Source organism: Synchiropus splendidus, chromosome 18 (genome assembly GCF_027744825.2).
Source record: "Synchiropus splendidus isolate RoL2022-P1 chromosome 18, RoL_Sspl_1.0, whole genome shotgun sequence".
In the NCBI taxonomy this organism is placed as follows: Eukaryota; Metazoa; Chordata; class Actinopteri; order Syngnathiformes; family Callionymidae; genus Synchiropus; species Synchiropus splendidus.
Window position 1 is genome coordinate 1,011,126 of NC_071351.1, and position 21,367 is coordinate 1,032,492.

The following is a 21,367-nucleotide window of genomic DNA, read 5'->3' on the forward strand; positions in this document are numbered from 1 at the left end:
GTCATGTATGATGGTGCAGATGAATCATGAGCGACAGTCTGTCCTGGTCACAGTCATCAACACACAATCTGCCAGCTTCCTTTGAGCAGCAACAAGAAAACAAGAGCAGTCGACAAGGACAACAAACCCAAGCAACTGAGGAGCTCTTCACCAACACTAAAGTGCGCTCCCACATGACAAATCGCACAAACAAGCAGTGCCTCACGTCACTCGGACATCTCTCTTGAACACACTTGACAAGAGAGGACTGAAGTCAAGGCGCTGATTTAGAAGGGACAACACAAGCCCCCGCGCTCAGACGTCCTCTGGAATATTAAATAACAGCAGCCTGCACGCGCTTGAATGAACCCAGCGTTATGTAAAAGGTTGTGGGATGGATAATGGAGCAGATCTGGGGAGGAGGAGGAGGAGGAGGAGGAGGAGGAGGAGAACTCACAGGTGTTTTGGAATGTGTGGACTTGCATGTCCACCAGAGGAAATGATTGTCGGAAACTGTACGTGACGGAGGTCTTCTTCTTCTGGAAGATTTTGGTCACCTGGAGAGCAGGAGATATGGTGTTCACTTTTTGACCCATTTCAGACTCCATCTTCAGTCACCATTAGCAGGTCGTTGAACAGGAAGACTTCTCGCTGGTGGACGCTGCTCCTCTGGGCTCGGTTTGGATCAGGAACCTCAAACAGCTGGCAGCAGCAGACTAGTCTGCGGTGAGCCAGCGACAGAACCTGGAGGACAAGAGCGGAGGACTTACATGAAGCTGCAGCTGCCTTAAACACGCAGGGCTGCAGCTCCAAACACGAGGAGTCTTACCGGCTTCTTGCCCACCACCATCCTCTCCACCGCTTGGACCTGAGAGACATGATCATCGTTGGTCCTCAGCTCCCACTTCTGGATCCGTCCATAGATGGCAACAAGGAGATCTCTTGGAATATCCTGACCATTGTCCACACCTGAAGGAACCCAGCAGTGAGTGTTTTCAGAGGTGAAGGCGGGTGAGTGGGACAAACCTCGAAGGTTCTTGATGAAGTCCTCCAGCTTCATCTTCCTCTCCGGCTTCACATTTGGACTGTACATGTCGGTGTTGAGGAGGATGATGGCGAACGCCAGAATAAAGATGGTGTCGGGATTCTGGAACTGCCGTATCAGCACCGGGTTACAGACGCAGTACCGCTGGCTGCAGAGCGAAGGAAGGAGGAGCAAGATTCAGTGCTCCTCAGCAGGGGAAAGCTCAAGCCAATCAACATAACAATGTGCATTATTTGCAAAACATGGAGAGCAATATAAACAAGTAAAATCTGGACTGAAAAAAAGTAAAATGCAATTTCATGAAAAAAAAAAAAACACCTTAAAATAAATATAACCTAAGCTATTACCAAGCGGTGAATTTAAATGATTAGAATGAAGGATTTTCTCAGCTATTTCGATGTCTCTTTTCTAATTTTCTGAGGAAAAGTGAGCAGTTCAGTCTCAGCTCCGGTACCTGAAGGCCTCCACCAGCCGCTCCACTCGCTGGGCTTCACCTTGCACTTTAATCTGAGCCTGGAACTTCCTCAGTGCATCATCCAGGTCCATCCCGGAGAAATCCATCTCATCTAGAACACAGCTGGCCCCCGGAGAGCACGCAGCGATATTAGCTGCCATCTTGAATAAATGTGTTTGCAATCTGGGTTGTGGTTTATAAGACTCACTCCAGCACGTCTTTGTTAAACTGCTGCCGGCTGCCTAGGAACTCGCCGATCATCTGTCGGCTCAGGCCTTTCCGCTCCAGAATGAATCTGGCGATTCCCACCGGCGTGTCGGACACAAACCCTCGCTCAATCAGGTACTGGATCCCTTTCTCGGGCTTCCTGCGGGTGGGAGGATCCAGATGCTTTCGTAAGAATAGTCGGCTTCACGTTAAACAAGTCGAAAGGGTCTCACTTATTAAACAGGTTGAGACCGATGCGGTACTGCCGCCGCTGCACCACGTCGTTGTTGAAGGCGGGCGAGTCCCAGCTGTGGTGGCTCTCTCTCTGATAGGTCTGCTTCCCCACCGAGGCTCCTCCGATTGGCTCCCGCAGGCTGTCACGCGACGAGGACCCGGAGCTGCAGTTGTTGACGGTGGTGTCGTCGTTGGAGTTGGTGGTGGTGGAGTTGACGCTCTCGTTGTCTCCGTCTGAGCAGAGCAGGTGGTGGTGGTGCATGTGGTGGTGGTGGTGGCCGTGCTGCTGGCTCTCCATGTTGGGGAGCGCGGAGGACGAGGAGGAGAGCGGGGAGGGCGTGAGCGGCGGCGGCAAAGGCGAGAGAGGCGTCAGCGGAGGCACAGGTGATGGCAGCGGGGAGGACGGCGACTCGGCGTAAGGGTGGTGGTGTTGGTGGTGCAGGTGGTGGTAGTGGTGCTGGGTGAAGTGGTGCTGGCCGTAGGAGGCTCCGCCGTGGCCGTGGTGCATGTGCATGATGTGAGGCTGGTTGTACTGAGGGTGGTGGTGGAGGATGGTGGGTAGGTGAGGAATGGGTGGTGGGTGTTGGTGGGTGTGTTGGAGTGGGTGTGGCAGAGGGTGCGACGGCAGTGTCCGGGCCGAGGGTATGGGCAGGGGGACGGGTGCGGGGCTGCGAGTCTGGCCCTGCGCCGTGGCCACCGAGCGGCCGTTTGGTTTGTGTTTGATGGTTCCCTGTGGCGAGTCGGCTTCACTGCTTCCTGCTCCGCCTCCTCTCTCATCCTCTCCGCTCTCTCCTTCTCCTCCCCTCCTCTCCCTCTCTCTCTCCCGCTCCACTCCAGCGGAATCCTGTTCGTACACCAGGCGGCCGATTGAGCCTCGCTCCGACCTAGACATCCAGATGAACACATGAGAATCAGCAGAGAAATCTGGACTCTAAGGCAGATGTTTTGGGCTATAGGTCAGACTCAACTCAACAACGCAATAAGTTCTGAATTTTCTGGACTGATTTTGACACCAGAATTGAAGGTTGATCTCGATATCTGTTTGGCCTTTGGCTGCACTCACCTGTCACTCATGTCCACTGAGCTGTCACTAGGTGGTTCTATGGTGAGCACGGGTAGGTGCCCCCCTCCTCCGCCCCCGCCAGCTCTCCCTCTGTACTCCCCTCTGCACTCGGTACAAGGAGTGCTGCTCCTTCGGCTGTTGTTGCTCCCTCCTTCTGTCTCTCGGCTGTCTTCTCTCCCTCCTCCGCCTCCTCCCCAGTACTCCGTGTCAGAGCTGGAGTTGGGGTGAGACAGCGGTGAGGACGGTGGGCGGGAGAGAGGCGAGGAGGGGAGGCAGCCATCATCCATATAAAGGGTGACATCGCTGAAGGAGGTGGTGGTGCTGTCCTCGTGCATGGCCGCTCCTCCTCCGATACCTACTCTCCCGACTCCTCCCGCGCGTCCCGTCACATGACGGGCGTTGTTGCGCCACGTGCACTGTCTGTAGTCTTCCTCCTCATCTTCCTCATCCTCTTCTCCTTCCTCCTCCTCTTCTTCTTCTTCCTCCTCGTCCTCCTCATCGTCCTCCTCTCCATCACCGCCTGCTTCTTGTGAGTCTTCCCGTCCGGACTGGCATGTGAGGGAGTCATCCATGGAGTCTGCGAGCGACTTCACCTGAAACAACACAACAATCAGTCCTTAGAATGTAGCGAGGGTTCCAGGAAGTAAAGCCGCACTGTTGAGGTGGATCAGAGGCTGCGTCTTCCGATGGATACCTCCAAAGCCTTGTGGGCAAGGTTGGCCCCTTACATTTTCAGCCAGTGGGCTGAGAAAATCCCAGTGTAGGGGATCAAAATTCCAGCGTTTTCAGCAGTTTTGTGGCTGACTATGTCCGCGCTTGGACTCCACCTTTTCAGGTTGACAGTTCAGGAGGACAGTGAAAGCCAGCAGGCTTTCAATTTGGGAGAAGCGCATGAAGAAGATGGAGCAGTCCACTGCATGAGAAGGAAGGGAGTGAATACAAACCATACACATTTCAATGCTGTGTTATTGTCAGCCCCTATGAGACCTTTTGGGGGCCCAAGAAATTCCCTGAGCCCCAGGCAATTGCCTGTATTTGCCTCAGGATAGACCCCACGCAGAGGGGCTTTGGAACACCACCAAAATGAGTCGATTATCCAACCTGTTTCGAGAAGGAGTCATCCATGTCGCCTGCTTCCTCTGACCCCTGCTGACCCACAGACCCATGAGCGTGGGGTTGCCGATCATCGAAGGAATACTTGAAGCACAACAAACACAGCATTAAAGCGAGCTGGTGAAGGAAACAAGGAAGACTTGTGACTGTGTGGATCGTACCTGCATCCTCATGTTGGACAGGATGATCCGGCGGGTCATCCTGCTTTCTGACGCGGAGCTGCGAAGCCGCTCAAAGTTCTTGTTCATGCGGTACCGTCTGAAGGCTGTCTGGATGATTCTGGCGGCCCGCCGGGACACAAACTGGCCGCCGTACTTCCTCTCCAGCATCTCCACCTGTCAAGAGATGAGAATAGAATCATCTGCACCACACGTCAGCTCTGCCAGCAGTTTCAAGATAAGTGCTGATGTCATCGGATGATGCTGCAACAATACAACAGATTCAGGCTCCTCGTCCTGCGGCCGGCCAGATGTTCTCTGGCAGTTGTCACGTGGCTCTCCATAGAAACTTTTCCTCCCATTTCTTTCAGCAAAATAGGATAATTGCTTACATAACTAGCTTTTTTTTTGTTGTACACAAACAACAGTCTCTCAACACAGCTACAGATAATGAAGAGTTGATGCTAATCTTGAAGCACAGAGCCCAAATCTGGGGCCCTCAAATCATTTCGTGTGGCTTGAAATGCATCTAGTTTTCTGCTACACTCGAGCCTGAAGTCTTCAGTCTGACAAGTGTAACGTGTGTGGCACTTTACCTTCTTGTCCTGGAGGTCTGTAGAGAGCTCATAGCTGTCAGATAGAGCCTTGCAGCGCTTGCTCTCCTCCTCCTCTTGCTTGCGGAGCGCCAGACTGGCCGGCTGATGGCGAGTTCTTTGGGCCCAAGCAAGACTCGCCGGGCTGGGTGGGGAGATGGGAGAGCTTCCCTGGAGGCAGAGGAGAAGCTTTCAAGCCCCAAAACAAACAGGACTCAAGTGTCGAAAAAGAAAGGCTAATAGAAGATGATGGGCTTTGAATGTCTTCTTCCTTCTGTCGGCATCTGTAGCTTTTGTTTTGCATCAGAACTGAACCTTGATTCTCCATCTACTTCACTAAAATGATGCATTAGAATCGTGGATTAGCTCGCTGGTCATAATGTAATCAGACTTCAAACTCTTATAATTCTCAGGTATTTGTTGTTTAAGACAAACGTGCGGTGGATTCGGGGTGGCAGGTGACTACCTGTGCGTGTGTGTGGGAGAGGCCCAGTGGTCCGATGCTGGAGGAGGAGCTGTAGGGGTCGCAGGGACTGGTGAGAGGGCTGTTGCTATAGCGATGGAAGGGAGGCGGATGCTCGAAGGACGGATCTGAAAAAGTGAGCGCCTCTGCACACTGAGGGTCACCCTCCACACTGAGGAAGGGAGAGAGAGCCGGTTAGTGAGGCGCCACTGCTGGACCAGGGAACAATAATGTCATTGCAAAATAAAATGCCAGAATTCAGCCACTTTATTTCTGAATTTTAAGCAGGCAAATTTCATAAAGCTCCTTCCTGTCGGAGACTCCCATCTGTCCGCTCTCACACACACCGTCTGATACCTGACCCTCTGACGAACCGAGTGAAGGAGAGAACAGAAAACAGGGAGACCATCATTATTTTCAGTGCACAGCTTCATCAAAGAGGCTCTTCAGCGATAATCTAAGGCACTCGTGAAGCTGGCAGCGACGCTAACGTGGGCACTGCCAAGCTCCAGCTCTCTCACACACACACACACACACGGAGTCACATGATGTTGACTCATGCTTGCAGAGTGTGTGCCTGTGTGAGTGAAGGAAATGTGGGTGTACAGTGCTGTGTGTTCAGGAGAGACACATCATCAGTGTGTGGGAGAGAGTGTGTTGGTGTTGGTGCAGGACCCGATCGGGTCTTCTTAATATTGCATTTTATTAAATGTAAAATGAATCCAAGTGTGAGCTTCGCATCCATCAGTGGTCTGATTGAAACATGTTTTCCATGCACAAAATGCATGTGCATTTTCTGTGTGCTATTCTCTTGAGGGGACTGAAGGGGGCTGGAGCCTGTCCCAGCTACTTGGGGTGGCAGAGCCGGCTTGCCTCGGACAGAACTCACATTCAGAGCCAGCAACCTAAGTAAAGTAAGGTTGTCTGGCAACTCAACAGACACCGCTGCAATAGTGGAGTGACGTTTTGAGAGACCCAACATTCACATCATGTTTTAAGAGCCAGGGTTGATCTCAGGGTGACGGTGGAGGCCCATGGGTCAGAAGGGGGGGTTTGAGATCCACTTTATAAACCCTGCTGCCCCCCTGGGCCCAAGCATCACTCTGCTTCCAGAAGATACGAGATTAAAAAAATCCAAATTGTAAAACCCAGTTCACTCATTTATGATCATGACTTTTTGGCTACACTTATTGCCTTTCACTACTATTTCCGTGGCACCGTTTAATTTATGTCTTGGTTGCTAGGCTGCTCCTAAAATCCTGCCTCATGACGTCAAGCAAAAGCCCTCTTTTCCGAGTTTTCAGTTTAGTCGGATCCATTCGGAGCGGGTTTGGTCCTTCCTCCAGAATGATTTGGTTTGTAAAGAACAACAACAGCTCTGCAGTGCAGTCATCCCAGTCAAAGACCGCAGTAAAACTGAGGATGTCTCTCTCCACTTGGAACCGTCGTCACCTACTCTCTTCTCTCACTTTCCTCCCGCCGCTGCCTTCTGCACTTCCCCTCCTCATCCCAGGCTCACGTCGCCTTCCCTTATTGCCCTGATGTTTTCCCCCGTCTCCTCCCTCCAGGGAGAGACAGCTGAGTGTGTTTGATTTAGCCATCCGTTCAGCAGGACGGTCGGTGGCCATGTTCCTGCCACACACACTGCCTGTCAGAAAACTTGAAATAAGCCGGCATATTCATGAATGATTGAATTGAAACAGTGAAGCAGCTACAGGATTATACCAGCGCCCTCATTATGCTCATGATAAACTGAGGAAATGTCATCTAAAAGTCTGGGTGATTTATCGCCGCTGCTCACCCGCCTGCACATTGTCAGCTCTGCCTCCCACAAGTGAGCAGTGTTATTCAGTTAACCATACTGCCCACCCAGCGTTGCTTCATGTCGCCACAAGCCTTTTTAGCAACATGACGTGGTGTAAAAGAAACCTTCCTGATCACGATGACCAAGCTCATGTGGAAGTCGCAGGGATTACTTGGGTTGCAGCGCCGAGAAAGAGGGCGCCAGCTGAGGCACGGACAGCAGGGAGCTCAGATTCGCTTGAGCATCCCGAACTTTCACGAGTCATTACTCAGACTTGAGGAAATCTCATTAGCAGCGGATGAACTCCAACAGTCGGAGATTCCGAACAAAGCGATCGCAAAACACTGTCATTTTACAGTCAGGCTGCAAACTCTTCAGTTGGTGATTCATCCATCCACGAATCCATCCCTTTCATTTCTATCCCTTCATTTTGACTTTAGTTCATCGAGTATCAGTTCGTCTGTCCAACTGCCAATAGTTTCATTCATTCATTTTAAATAATCCATCCATCCACTTTCTGTCCATCTACAATTTGACCTTTCATCTGTACATCCATCCCTCATCCATCCACCTAATAGTTACAGCAAACTGTCCATTATTCATCCATCCAACCATCATCATTTTATTGTAGCAACAATGTGTCTGTGCATCCATCCATTCATCCATCAATCTATCCTTATTGCCTTCTAGCATCCATCCATCCATCCAACCTCATTTCATTCTAGCAGCATTGTATCCATACATTGATCCATACATCCATCCTCATTTCATTACAGCAACAATACATCTCTCCACCCATTCAACCATCCATCCATCAAGTAATTGCAGCGTCATGTGTCTGTCCATCAATCATTAGGTGCCGATCCTTCCCTTCTAATATTCATCCATCCACCACTCATTCCTGTGCCTCTTCATTCATCCATCCAACCATTTATCTCAGCAGCAATGTATCTGTGCATTCGACCTTCAAAAATCCATTGACCTCCAACATCCATCTAGTGACTCAACACTACAACTGATCCACCCATTCATCAAGCATCCATCCATCGAATATTAGCAACCACGTGTCTCGCCTGTCCATCCATGAATTAATTTCAGCAGCAAGGTATCTGTGCATCACTAAATCCATCCCCCAATAACACAAACATGATCTCCAAGGAAGCGATTTACCAGGGGAAACTACAGCTTGAGGATCAAAGCTCCAAGCAGTGAGGTCGTGATTGAGATGGACTTCAAGATTTCAAGATAAAGAGAATAAATGTCAGGCTTTTCAGCTTCCATCCTCAAGAGGAGTCTCTTTGGAACTCAATGTTATGATGTATCTTCCTCCCTATTTGACCAAGTTCAGCCTGAATAATGGAAACCAACATTGGCTGACAACTGGCTTCTGAAGCTGCGTCTCTTTTGGAGTGAAATCATCCAGTGAGTCAGGTCAGACCAGTGAATCATCATGCCGCTGGTGCGCTGGTGTCAGACTGGGACTCGCTGCCTGTGTCACACTCCCTTCCAGCATGTCATGTCTGCTCTTTATATACAGCGAGGAGCCGCTGTCCATCAGGCTCACGCGGTCACTCGCTGAAAACTCCAGAGTAGCGAGGAAACACTTTTACAGTGCAGTACTGAGAGGACAAGACACTCAGATACAGGCAGATATAAAAACTTCCACGGTGTTAATAAAGTTGGATGCAATTGGATGTGTTTTTTAAGGTGCTATAGCGACTTTTCATTTCGATATTGAACCCTCTCCCGCATCCAAAGGCAGGTTTTATTTGGCCGTATATCTTCTGCTGCTGTCTCTTGAGAGGATCCATCGCCTCCAGCCAACGCGGCAATCTGCTGGACCCTGGACCACGCACGCAGTTTGAAAGGAAGATGGCCGACGTTCAGTCAAAGTCACTCATGCGGGAGGTCAGTGTGTCGTCCTCCTGCTATTAATTTTGCTCTGTAATTAACTGCGGTTCTGTGTAATTACACAGCTGCGGCGACACCAGCTGCCAACACTGGGCCTGCAGCAGAGCGTGTGGAGATGCATAGTCTTGACCTTGAAAGAGTAGTAAACAGTGACTCACTACCTGTACGATTATAAAACTGCATTTCTGCTGTAACATACTGTTGGTGCTGGATAAGGCATCGCACTGGTACCAGAGCACAACAATCGCTTGTTCGTGAGCTCATACATATTTCAAATGCGCTTCTTGGGAAGCATATTGAGAGGACTGTTCATTGAAATATGATTGTTTTACAGCTACAAAAGTAATGTGCATGGCTAGATTGCTACTTATCTATTCCTAATACAAGCAGGATGAGCTCCTGTTGGATTTCCTCAAACTCACAGTCAGGAATTTCGATTCGAATTGAGGCTGTCTTTGGCTGTAGCAGTGAATTATGGGGATGGGGCGCGGGGTGGGATGGTCAATATGGCGGATCAGAGATGCAGAATTGTTACTACTCTCGGAGAACTCCTGGATTACCAATGTAGTACACGTATTGTATGACAGCAAAAGGGGAAAGCGTGAGACAAGATAAGCGCTCATGTTTGTAGCTGCTAGCGTTAGCATCCTGCTCCACTTACGTCCTTCTGTAATGAGTAAAATCAACGTTTGGATTAAAAGATACTTCAGTGTTGTATTGTTTTTCAATTGCGCAAAGCAATTACTAAGTAATTATTAAACTATAATTCTGGTCAGATTGGAACCAGCAACCACATAGCTCAATGGCCCTGGGGTCCAATGCGCTCCACATTAGGACACAACAGGGAAATGTGCATTTGCGAGACACAGTTCATTCAGGCCTTGCTTCAGTAGAGAAAGACAGTGTGTGTGTAAACAGTTTTTGAATCTGTGTGTGTTTTCAGTGGCTGTTGCTGAACACAGGCACCAAATGGCACCAAACCCTGAGGCGGTGAGATGCTACGAACAATGTGTTTCCCCCACGTGTCCCCTGCCACTCTCTGCCTGCCTCTTTCTCCGCTGCAGATGGTCGGGAGAATTCTTTAAATCTTTGCACTTTACGATGAGTCGCCAAGCATTTACAGTCAAAGGAGAGGACATGAAAGACGCTCCTCTCAGAGCCACTGCTGTCACCCTGCAGTAGGACATTCATGAGCTGCACCAGGATGTAAATAGTGCGATGAAGTGAGCAACAATATTAGAAGGACAGTCACTTCTCCCTCCCACAATGTGACAGAAGAGTAGCAGCAGAAGTTAGCAAAGTGTGACTGATATAATGTGGCGCTCTACCGTGCTAAAATAGCATGATAAAATGAGCTTCAATAACATGTGTCAAAGTCAAGGCTGTACACATGCACACAGTTGGCTCGCAAACAGGTTTTTATTGAAGATCACTGTTCAAGCTTTTCTGTTCATGTTGCTTTTCTACCTTAATAAATAATAACATAAACAAAACTGAGAGAATTCACTCATCAATCTCATCCAAATGTCACTAAATACGCATGCATATGTTATTATTTCATAACAGACCTGAATCACAACATATTTTATTGTTCATTTTTTTAAATTACAATTATAATTAATACTGTTATTATTTTATCTCCTTTTTAGCCACGTTGTATTAAAAACAAAAAGTCAATTTTCACCAACAGAAAACAACTGCCATTTTTGCAAATGAATAAGAAATAATAATGAATAAATAAATACATTTTTTAATCTGAAACAGAAAAATGAGTTAAAAATTTATGTTGGCATTATAAAGTAAAAAAAGTTAAAATAAAATAAAATAAAATAAAGCTACACATAGCAGCTCCATGGAACACAAGTGGCATATAACGAGGTTTGGCTTCAATCATTTACAAGCTTTCCCCCTTGTAAAATGATATTCTGGGGAGGGAATAGTGTGGGAGTTCTGAAATGGACAGAACTGCTCCATACTTAACACGTGAAATGACTTCTCCCCTCTGGCCAACCTAATTTAACGTGCTGCTGAAGTGCCGTGGGCGGAGCACACTGCCGCTGTAAACAGACCAAACAAGGTGACGCGATCGAATTTGACTGACGCTGGTCCCAAACGCACACACACACACATTCTGAACTCCTTCTGTTCCCCAACTGGTTCTGACTTCCAGCAGAGCTGCATCTGGACAACACTCCGCAGCAAAGACAAACAGCAAGCAGCAGTCATGTTTTCATCCCTTGGCTCCATCTCAGGGAGCTTGACAAAACAAATGCCATCCAAGTAGATGGATCCTACACTACACAACCCACCACAGGAGGAAGGGCAGTAGAATCCCATCTGATGAGCCCAGAGGACATTGACTCTCTCACCTTAAACTCAAGACTTGACCTCATTGGCCACATGCATTACAGACCGTCCACTTTCTGCCGCTTGTCAGCTAAGACAGGCCGAATTAAACAGGGCACCCGTCCCAACGACTCACATCACGGAGCATAACGCTCACGTCCGGCCAATTGTCAGGGATCCAATGAGGATGGAGTCATCTGATGAGCTATCAGATGTGCAGGAAGAACCCACCACATCGGACACCGCAATTCTTTCAAGGATTTCAACTCAGGCGAATGAGACAAAGAACTTCCTGTTTGAGCGCACATGACTTCCTCCAGTGTGGAATTCGAGCATGGGAACTCTGATATTGCCCTCACACATTTTCAAGCTTGAGCTCCTTCATTGACTTGTGAGCCATTTTTCGGTCCAGTTGTCAGGCACACTGAAAACATTACAGATGTGAGGCAATGTGAGGAGCATTGGAGAAGGTAAATAAACCCAGTCACAACCATGAGAAACCACAGCATTACACTAGCTAGTCCAGTGAAATCATTTCTTTCACCTTACAATCCCAGCAGATGTGACACATTAAGAGGTCTGCTCTCATGTATTTCATTTATCCCTAACACAAGCTGATACTTTCCTCTGGTTTCTCCCAGTCTTCCACCACTTCCAGTCAATCTAATGCAGGCACTGGCAGCCGTTCCTCCGCCTCACCTCCGCCCACCTCTCTTCAATGTTTAGAAAAACTTGGGACTCAAATGCAACGTTTGGGAGGGGACTCCTCCCACTGGATGTTTATCCAGCCCATCGTGTCATTTTAGATGGCCTCCAAGAGCTATAAATACAACGTGAAAATAGAAAATTATTATCATGGCCGACGATGGTTAGTGTTTGAGATAGCAAGGTGAGATCGTATGTGAAGAATTAATATGGAAAGTTCATCAAAACTGACGCAGGTAGAAGTGAGATGAATGGAAGACAAGACTGTAGATGAATGCTTAACTTCAACATGAAAAAATAGCTAAAGCTAAGCCTGGTCCTCAGTAGGCATGCTGATGTTCCTGAAGCTTCCGTTTAAAGCACCTATCTAAGAATGCATTTGAATAAATAGGACTTTCTCTTCCACCCTTGTTTGAGATTTCAGCCCCTGCCATGACTGGAAATGACCCCCTCGGCTTGAACCTTCAGTGCACTCTGCAAACATTTGTCGCGAAAAGTGCTGACTAAGCAGTGGCTGACAAACTTGCTCTGCCACTTTGCAGGGATTTACTGTCGAATCTAAACAAAATGGAAGCGGGATTCAGCTCATTAACAGTCACTTGACTCCATTCAGAAGTTATTATTTTCCCAATAATATTCTACATTCCCTCTCCGTGTTGCCTTCACTTGCCCCCAATCCTCTCAATCCCTGGAAAAAAAACAGACTCTAATTCTGCGAGTGAAAGGCTGCGTTTCTCTGCAAGTGCCGACACAAGATCAATCAAAGGCACAAACCGAAGCACACTGGCTTGAATCAAGGTGTTCGTGGGCCGCTGATCTCAGAGGCTCAAGAAGAACTCAGTGAAATGCTAGGAAGATGAGGATTCACTGACCTGCTTCCATTGTTGAACCGTAACACTGCTCTGTTTCTCCAGCTGCTAATTTCATTTCATGGAAGTTACACGCTGCATCTGAAGGTCACAGTCCCTCTCCATAAACAGAGATTTTTCGGGAGATTTTTGAGTGATATTTGGCATATCACCATCCATGATGCATTTGGGACCTGGACAGGAAAACTGTTCATGTAACTCACAGCTGGCTTTAGAATCCTTCATAAATACCAGGTATCTTTCCCCACACAGCTTAACTATGGACAAACAATGCATTAAGATTTAATTCTCGCTGAGCAGCGCAGAACAAACACAGCACATGAACTATTATGGGCTGTTGGTTGAATAAAACTAATCTGTGTGAGATCCGTGCCGGTGTTTATAAAGCTAAACTGAGTCAACATTTACCTGCTTCCCTCCGAGCCGCCATCGGTGTTAGTGAAAAGAGGAGGACGTGGAAGGAATCCTGGTAAATATGCAGCTAATCTGAGCATTCTAATGACAAGCCTGCACAGTTTAGCTCCAGGTTGAATCAGATTATAGCTCCAGAAATAAGGGATAGCCGGCTAGTGAAGGGGTGGTCGCCGTAGTTGTCTTCCTTGACAAGCCATTCGTCTCCATTCCCTTCCACTTTGACCCTTCATTTTCCGTAAGTGAATGTGAAGCTCCCTTCACTACAGCTCCAGGACGCGGCTCACATCAAATGTGCGTTCATTCATTCCCAAGCAGAAAATCAATATCATAACAGTATTATATCTGGCTTCATTAATCTCAATGACGGACACCAGGCTGGGCTCCGCGCAGGATGTGGGGCTCCATTTCAACGCGAGCGAGGGCGCTTCAATCACCTGGCAGGCTTTGGTTTGGCATGGCTGGCCGCCACTCCGGCCCAAATGAGATGAATCATCGGTGTGAAGGTCAGTGTGTGCCCAGGATGTCTCCTCAGAAAGCCCTTCCTCTGGATTTCAATATTTCAGCGTCTTTACCCGTCAAAGAGAGTGATAGTTTGGTGAAAGAGGTAGAAGTTAACGGACTGCAGCCCTGTATACCACCACAATGGGATAGTGAAATCAGATGACAAAATGTGTAACATATGAAAACAAATCTATATTGGCACATAGTTGCTCATACCTTGGACATTGGTGGGCAGTTTCCTTGTATTTATTTATTTATTTTTTACCTGCATGTTGTTCCCTAGCCACGCACCACTGATCTAGAAGTACTCGATATAGAACAAATACTGATGTCATTTTAATGTTAATAACTCATGAACGAACTGAAGTTTATTCATATAAACAAAAAGAAAGAAAGAAAAAAACAGAGTGACAAAATAAGAACGGATCTACTCAACACATAGAAAAATAGAATAAAATAAAGTGAAGATATTAACAAGAGGACAATGTCCACACAGTTCCCCAACTGGTTCTGACCACACACATACTGAGATGGAGTTGCAGAAACAGGTTAGCTTGGTGGCTGATGCTACAATGCCACCATAGTTGCCAGAAACACAAACAAATCACGTGTTTTATAGATTACTGGAATATTTAGTCCTGCGACCATAAGCCATATTTGTTGTAGTCAAGTAGCTGGTGAGTCGCCCAGTCGTACAGCAACCAAGAAAAAGTCGCAGGGAAGACTGAGCATTATGTAACCTGCTGCTGCTCTTTGAAACTCATCAACAGAAGAATAAAAAACAATGTGAGCAGCAATAATTTGCTGCATTCCATTGTCAAAACTGGCACAACCAAGGCAATGGGTGCAGCCAAGTAGTCTCACCTGGCAAGTCCTTCACAGTGACATCTGCATCCTGCATTTCCCACGAAACTGTGTGGATTCATTTTCAGCCAGGGACACGGATTATTGTCCCAAAATCTGGGGCAACCATCCCAATAGTTGACCTATCACGAGAATTTTTTTTGTCCACAATTTCGCCTAAAAATAAGCATTTTTCAAAGAACATTCAATTTATTCCAGCAGCGAGAAGGTTGTCAGAAGGTTTTCTGGGTTTGCATTCTGCTGTTCTTTAAAAGGTGAGTACCGCAAGCTTCCTTTTCTTAAAGCCCGATTAAAGCCTTAAAATAATGGGATTTGAAAAGTAGAGCAGAGGGGTGAGATTGAATTCATGGCTAGACAAAGTCTTTGCACCATCTTTCTGAGTTTTCTTTCACAGCAGATTGATGAGCAGCGTCATGCAGCCCCTCACCCCGAACAGGCTCCAGGATCTAAAAACAGCCCACGGTGTGAAAGCCAGACAAAAGCCGAGGGAGCTGAGGTCAACAGGAAACACCTTGTGAGTGTCGCTTACATCACCATCATCGCACGCAGCCAGACAGAGGTCACCGTCACCTGGCAAACTGTCGGAGACCAGACCAAGTCAGTCAGGCAGCCCCTTACTGCCGCCACGCAGGGCGCTAGTTCAACTCCCGGGTGGCCATAGCAACCAGTCCAGACTGTCCAAGAACAATCATCGATGAGACTTTTCTTTTCACAAGGTCTCACTTCTTGTGTTTCGACGCCTCCAGAAGCAAAGCTGTGACTTTAAATGAAACTTCATATTCTGTCCTGAAGTGCTTACAGAAAGGCATTCTGACCTTTCTACAGAAGCTACTAGCTAACTTGATCCTCAAAGAGCTGCTGGACTGTGCAGTCACACGCCTCATATTGTGTAAAACTGACCCACCTCCATAGCAGCGACTTTGACCTCAAATTGTTGCAGGACCCAATGCCACCGCCATGTTTCTTGCTCCTGAGATTTGGTGCTTTACTTATATACTCATATAAAGTCCATGTATGTTTGCTTCTTTTTTGAGAAAGTCCATCCATCAAGCCATCCATCTATCATCCATCCATCCGGTCATCCATCCAATCAGCCATCATTGGCATCCATCCATTCAACAATCCATCAAGGCATCCATCCATCCATCTAGTCCTCCATCCATCCAGTCATCCATCCATTCAGCCAGTCATCTACCTATCCAGTCACCCATCCATCCATCCATTGCAGCGATGATCACACGACTTTCTATTGCAAGACAGACATGACTACGCTGTCATGCTGTTCCCGTGTTATAATAGCACCATAGCTGTTGCTACATCCAGTACTACATTTTCACACTTTCTGGCTTTACATCCCTCCCAGTGGTTAATAGTGGGAGATGTCACGCAACACCACACAAGAGACAAAGCACCTCAAAATAGCAGTTTCCTTCCAGCAGGAATTGAATATGTGAGTACAATTCTTGCTTCAGTGTCTGGTAAAATAGGCCTTAAATGCAAATTGAATGACATGCAACATTCATTTACACCCTTCAGCAGGGTTAGTGATATATTAATAGTTTGCAAGATACTTGACGAAACCCTCACAATCTCCTTCCCAAGGTTGCATTATTTAATCAGCTTTTTCTTTAATTTGTCAAACATTTAATCTTTTTTTAAATGGAACTTAGAGGGCACTAAACTGTACTTAAAATGTTAATCCCTCTAGGACGACAGCTTGACACATTCCTGCACTCTTTTTTTTCTATTCCGCTAATGTAGTACTGGCTCATTTCGTCGGCTGATTCTGGGTGCGGCTAAAAATAGACCTTGTTTGTCTTCTGCTGCAGGTTGCTGCGTTGCCAAAACACAACCTGCAGCCTGGACACCTCTCAGATTTAGCAGCTCTCTGCGGGTCACCGACTGCACACTCGGGTGCCTCCGTCGTCACGCGGCGACATGGCACGGCTAAAAACATGCTCCTGTTCAAGAACAGCAGAGGAGCGCCTCAGTTGGAATACAAAAATTATAAATAAAATTACAATTAAAATAGACGGAGGGAGACTGGCTGTTTGGGAGGAGGTGAAACTGGGTTGATGGGTTAAGGAGGAAAGATGGGTGGGCGATGTCTGGATGGAAGCAAGAGCAGAGGATTTAGCCTCCAGCTGCAAACCTGATTATGATGCAAGGAATGTGAAGAAAGTGGAGTCGGAGGAAACAGGGAGGGTTAAACAGGGAATGTGGCACATGAAAAGAACAACACAGAGAGGCGGGGACAAACATGAGGAGAGTGCATGAAGTGAGTGGAGCGGACACGCAGAGGAAGGACAGCGAGGAGGAGCACTGGGTTCCAAAGGAAGGACACGTCGATGAGCAGAGAGATGCACTCCACTTGTACAGTGTCATGTGCAAATCACTACGAATGGAGGCAGAATGACAAGCTCCTTTCTATCAACTATAACCATAACATCTGGAAGATTCATCACATTCATGATAAAAAAGTGATGACAAATTCTGTGGAATTGTGGGATTCTCTCAGCCTCCCTGCTCACTTCACATGGCTTCAATGCCACTGAGAGGTCACATATCGCTCAGGTAGGTGGGTGTTGTTTACTCTTTATGCAGCTAGAAAAGCAGTCCCACACACAAAAGAGGAATCAGGGCTGACTCACAAACTCCTGGCGCTTGGAATCACTGAGTATAAACCGACTGCTCTCCATCTTTTCCAATGCATCTCCGCTCCTTTCATGCTCCCTCCCAGTCTCCACTCTCTACATGAAAGTAGCAGCTGTGGTGAGATCTCTGTTCTCGCTCAACAGCTCACACACACGGCAACAACAACAACTGTAACATGAGTGGAATACAACTGCCTCAGTCAGACTCACATTTTCTCCTCCACGTCTTCTGCCAAATCTCAATAATCTCGTCACACAGCGTGGCGGCTAATTAACTGATAAGATTAAAAAAAAAGAAGTGATGGAATCCCGCCGCAGATGAGCAGAAAGCTCTCATCTTCACACATAAGTTACAATAGAGTGGACGGCACAGCCATTTAACTGGGGAGAGGAGCAGGAAATTAAAAAGTTCTGCACTGAGAGCGGGAACATGAATCACACGTTTGACTCATCTGTTTTAAATATATTTAAATGAACAGGCTCCAATTCTTGGAGCCGCAGACATGAGAGTAACGTGGATCACACTGCTTCCCCAGCAACTGACTGCTACAGTCAGCATCTATGCATTGGTTCACAACTGTTGGGTGTCGATGCCACCAGAGTCATAGTCTGCTCGCTGATGAGTCACGCTATGCAGGAAAATGTCTGACAAAATTTCGATAACATTTTAAAAGATTTGGCTACTTCCCGTTTCAGCGACAGTTATTTCCGGTTGAGTGACATCTGGCTACTCTCTCTGGGGGGGGGGGAAATTCAGCTGTGTTCCGGCAGCATTTGGGGACTTCCTGTTTGAGCGACACTGAGTTAGACACATTCTTTTTGGGCCACTCAGTCGCTTCCTGTTTGGGTTCATCTGGCTACTTCCTTTGAAGGCAACATTTCACTACGTCTTTTTTTGGCGACACTCCATGGCTACTACCTGTTCTTCTGCCATGGCTTCATCCTGCTTGGGGGAAATCCGATAGCTCCCTTTTGGGCTTACTTTCAGGGCGACCCTTGGCTAGTTCCGGTGCAGTACACAGTCAGTTACTTCCTGTTTGGCCCACATTAGGACTAGCTCCTGCCTGTCTAACATTTGCCAACTTCTCGTTGAGATGACATCCAGCTACTTCCTGTTCAGGAGACATCCAGCTACTTCCTGTTCCACAGACATTTGCCTACTTCCTGTTCTGGGGACACTCGCCTACTTCCTGTTCTGGGGACACTTGGCTACTTCCTGTTCTGGGGACACTCGGCTACTTCCTGTTCTGGGGACACTCGGCTACTTCCTGTTCTGGGGACACTCTGCTTCCTGTTCTGGGGACACTCTGCTTCCTGTTCTGGGGACACTCCGCTACTTCCTGTTCTGGGGACACTCGGCTTCCTGTTCCAGAAACATTAGGCTATTTCCTGATCAACTGACATTCCTCTACTTCCTGTTGAGCCAACATTAAGTTACTTCCTTTATGAGGCAGCATCCAGTTCCTTGCTTCCAGGGGTTCAACTCTGAGCCTCTACTGTAGATGGCTGAACTACGTGACTGACCTAATGGCATTTTAGTGAAAGTGAAGGGGGAAAAGACACAGTCTTTTGTTGTCTTGATGGTTCAGTGACCTGATACTACACAGAGCCTTCAGCATCACTGAAGTGGGTACGTTTCAGTCTCTCAAGGTTATGTTCTGCAGTGCTTCTGGTAGCGTCTACATGTTCTCAAAGAGGAGGCCTGAGGGCTCCCAGATCCCAGATGTAATCCCTGCCACTGAGTGCATCGTGCCAGAGTCAGGCCCAGTTCCTTTGTTGTGTCACCGCCTTTTGCAGGTATGGCTCAGTTCTCGGCCAAAAACATCCCCATAGAATCGAGTTGAGAGGGAAGGGAAGGGAAGCCGACTGAAACAAAGACCTTTCAGTTACTAACACTTGAGCCAAGCTGAAGCATCTTGACGTCTCGCCCTCAATGAAAACTAATCGCAGCTATTAACAAGGTCATCCATAATTTAAAGCGACATCATTTCTAAATCGCAGAAGCTAAACTGCAGGACGTGAAGTGATAATGGGCTCCGCGGAGCATTACTCGCGAGGAAATGTCAAGACAAGAATTTGCTCACCTGATAGCACCGCAGCGTCATACGGCAGCTTGCTGCTCCTCCTCCAGCTGGAGAGAGTTGCAGCCAAGACCCCGCTGGGAATTACTTGTTAGGTTAAACTGCTCACAAATCAGACTGCAGCTGCATTCAACACTCACACACACACGAGTTATCAGGCGCAATAAAACATCTGCATCGAACATGTGAGGCAGCCGGTGAACATGGGCAGAGATGAGGGAAGAAAGAGGAGCGGAATGTTGCATGGAAGGAGGATACTTGAGTAGCTCAAATGCAAAACTGTGAACGGAAACACCGAGGGAGTTTAACTACCTGCAAGATAAAGCAAATTATAGCTCAGTTCTGCTCATATTTCGGTTGTTTACATCTTCAGTACTTCAGAAGACTCCAGGAGTACAGGTGAGGCAAAGAATGTCATTCCGAAGTGCACTATTTCAAAGTTCTCCAGATAAGGAGACACATTTTTAAACTGTATTTTCATCTCAGAGGAGCTGAAGAAGCATTTGAAGGACGCAGCCCTGCTCAGGACACAGCTAGAACATGGAGCTAGCTAACAACAAACTGACCACAGACCGGCACTTTAAGATCCACCCAAATCCTGAGAGCGACAAGTGACAACGGAAGCGATGAAAGAAAGCGTTGGTGAAGCCACTGCGGGATGTGATGTTTTTAAACAGATTTACCACTCCTCTTGCTTTAATCTTGTAAGTGCACTCAGGGCTCAGGCTTATGGGAAATTTAAATTGCATAATTGAAAGTGTTTCCACCAAGAAAAAAAAAGCTCCTCTCATGATTAGCATCTTTTTGCGACAGAAAAGAGCAAATATTGTTTGGAAGTTTGATAAATTGTACTGCTGTAGAAACTGACCCACATTACTGTGATTCCCTCGGTTTCTAAAAACACGTTTTTACTATCCAGGTCCAGCTCTTTAATAAGGAGACCAAAGTGGACAGTAGGCCACGGCAGCATCACCTGAGCTCGCCTCAGCTGTGTTCCAGTGAACAAACCAGCAGTGCTTTGTTCACACCAGCGAGGAAGGAGTCAACGCCAAGAGAGAGGCGACTTGAGATGTGAACACCAAGGTTGACAGCGTTGCAACACAGGGAGAGAAACCTGCAGAAGTTTCAACAAACCGTAGAATCAGGTGGGGAAAGAGAAGCGGAGGCCAGAGCTGCAGGAGGGGATTACAGGCGTGACAATAGTGACAACACGGATCAATACCTAAACCTCACTGTTCATTCTTTTACTCAGCGGTGCTTCCATTACTGCACACGCAGCCTGAATGAGGTCTCTAGAAAGCAGCTGTTCTGTGGTCCATAGAACCACTGACAACTACACACCCAATATCACAGCCGTGTTTTCACTGGCATTGAGCAAACATGGTTCTCAACCGAGCTAAAAAAAATCAATGACCAGTCACGATCATACACTCTTAACCAAACGCCAGGTCCATTGCCTGGAGGATCGAGCCTTCCGAAAAGCACCATCTCACCGAGCATTTAACATCAGCTCCATGGAGGATGTCAGACATTAAGCAGTGAGATGAGATAAGGCTTGATGTTCCAGGCCCTCCAGCTAGAAGAAGGAGTCATTCAGAGTACCATCTGGGTCAGCGGAGCCCTGATGTTACTGCTTCTCACAAATATCCTTCAGTCGGAAATGACCAGAACACAAAAGGACCCGTGGAGATATGTACTGTCTGATCAGCCTGGCAATGACACAAGGATCACAATTGAAGAGTGAAGAGTGAGCCCTCAATGCATTATGTGACCTGTAGTTTCAGGTCAGAAAGTGGTGTCAAAACCTTGAGGCGGCGAGGCCCAATATGGATCCTACCAACCAGAGCAGGAGTTGTTTTATTTCGGGACTCAGCAGCTTGTTCTCAAACAAAGTCAAACGTCTCACGTC

General features: G+C 47.4%; 1 protein-coding gene across 7 annotated transcripts in view; it reads right to left on the minus strand.

Annotated features, from left to right (window-relative positions):
* Positions 1-21,367, minus strand: part of LOC128750129 (IQ motif and SEC7 domain-containing protein 1-like) — a 69,036-nt gene that overhangs the window by 6,622 nt on the left and 41,047 nt on the right. For all 7 annotated transcript variants that reach the window (XM_053850378.1, XM_053850377.1, XM_053850376.1 and 4 more), the window contains 12 exons: positions 5,313-5,481; positions 4,850-5,017; positions 4,257-4,430; positions 4,084-4,179; positions 2,983-3,575; positions 1,919-2,803; positions 1,687-1,845; positions 1,479-1,601; positions 1,006-1,172; positions 809-948; positions 598-723; positions 437-536 (listed from right to left, as the gene is read on the minus strand). In XM_053850378.1, coding sequence (XP_053706353.1) covers positions 437-536; positions 598-723; positions 809-948; positions 1,006-1,172; positions 1,479-1,601; positions 1,687-1,845; positions 1,919-2,803; positions 2,983-3,575; positions 4,084-4,179; positions 4,257-4,430; positions 4,850-5,017; positions 5,313-5,481 — 2,900 coding nt within the window. The remainder of the gene's footprint in view (positions 1-436; positions 537-597; positions 724-808; positions 949-1,005; positions 1,173-1,478; positions 1,602-1,686; positions 1,846-1,918; positions 2,804-2,982; positions 3,576-4,083; positions 4,180-4,256; positions 4,431-4,849; positions 5,018-5,312; positions 5,482-21,367) is intronic.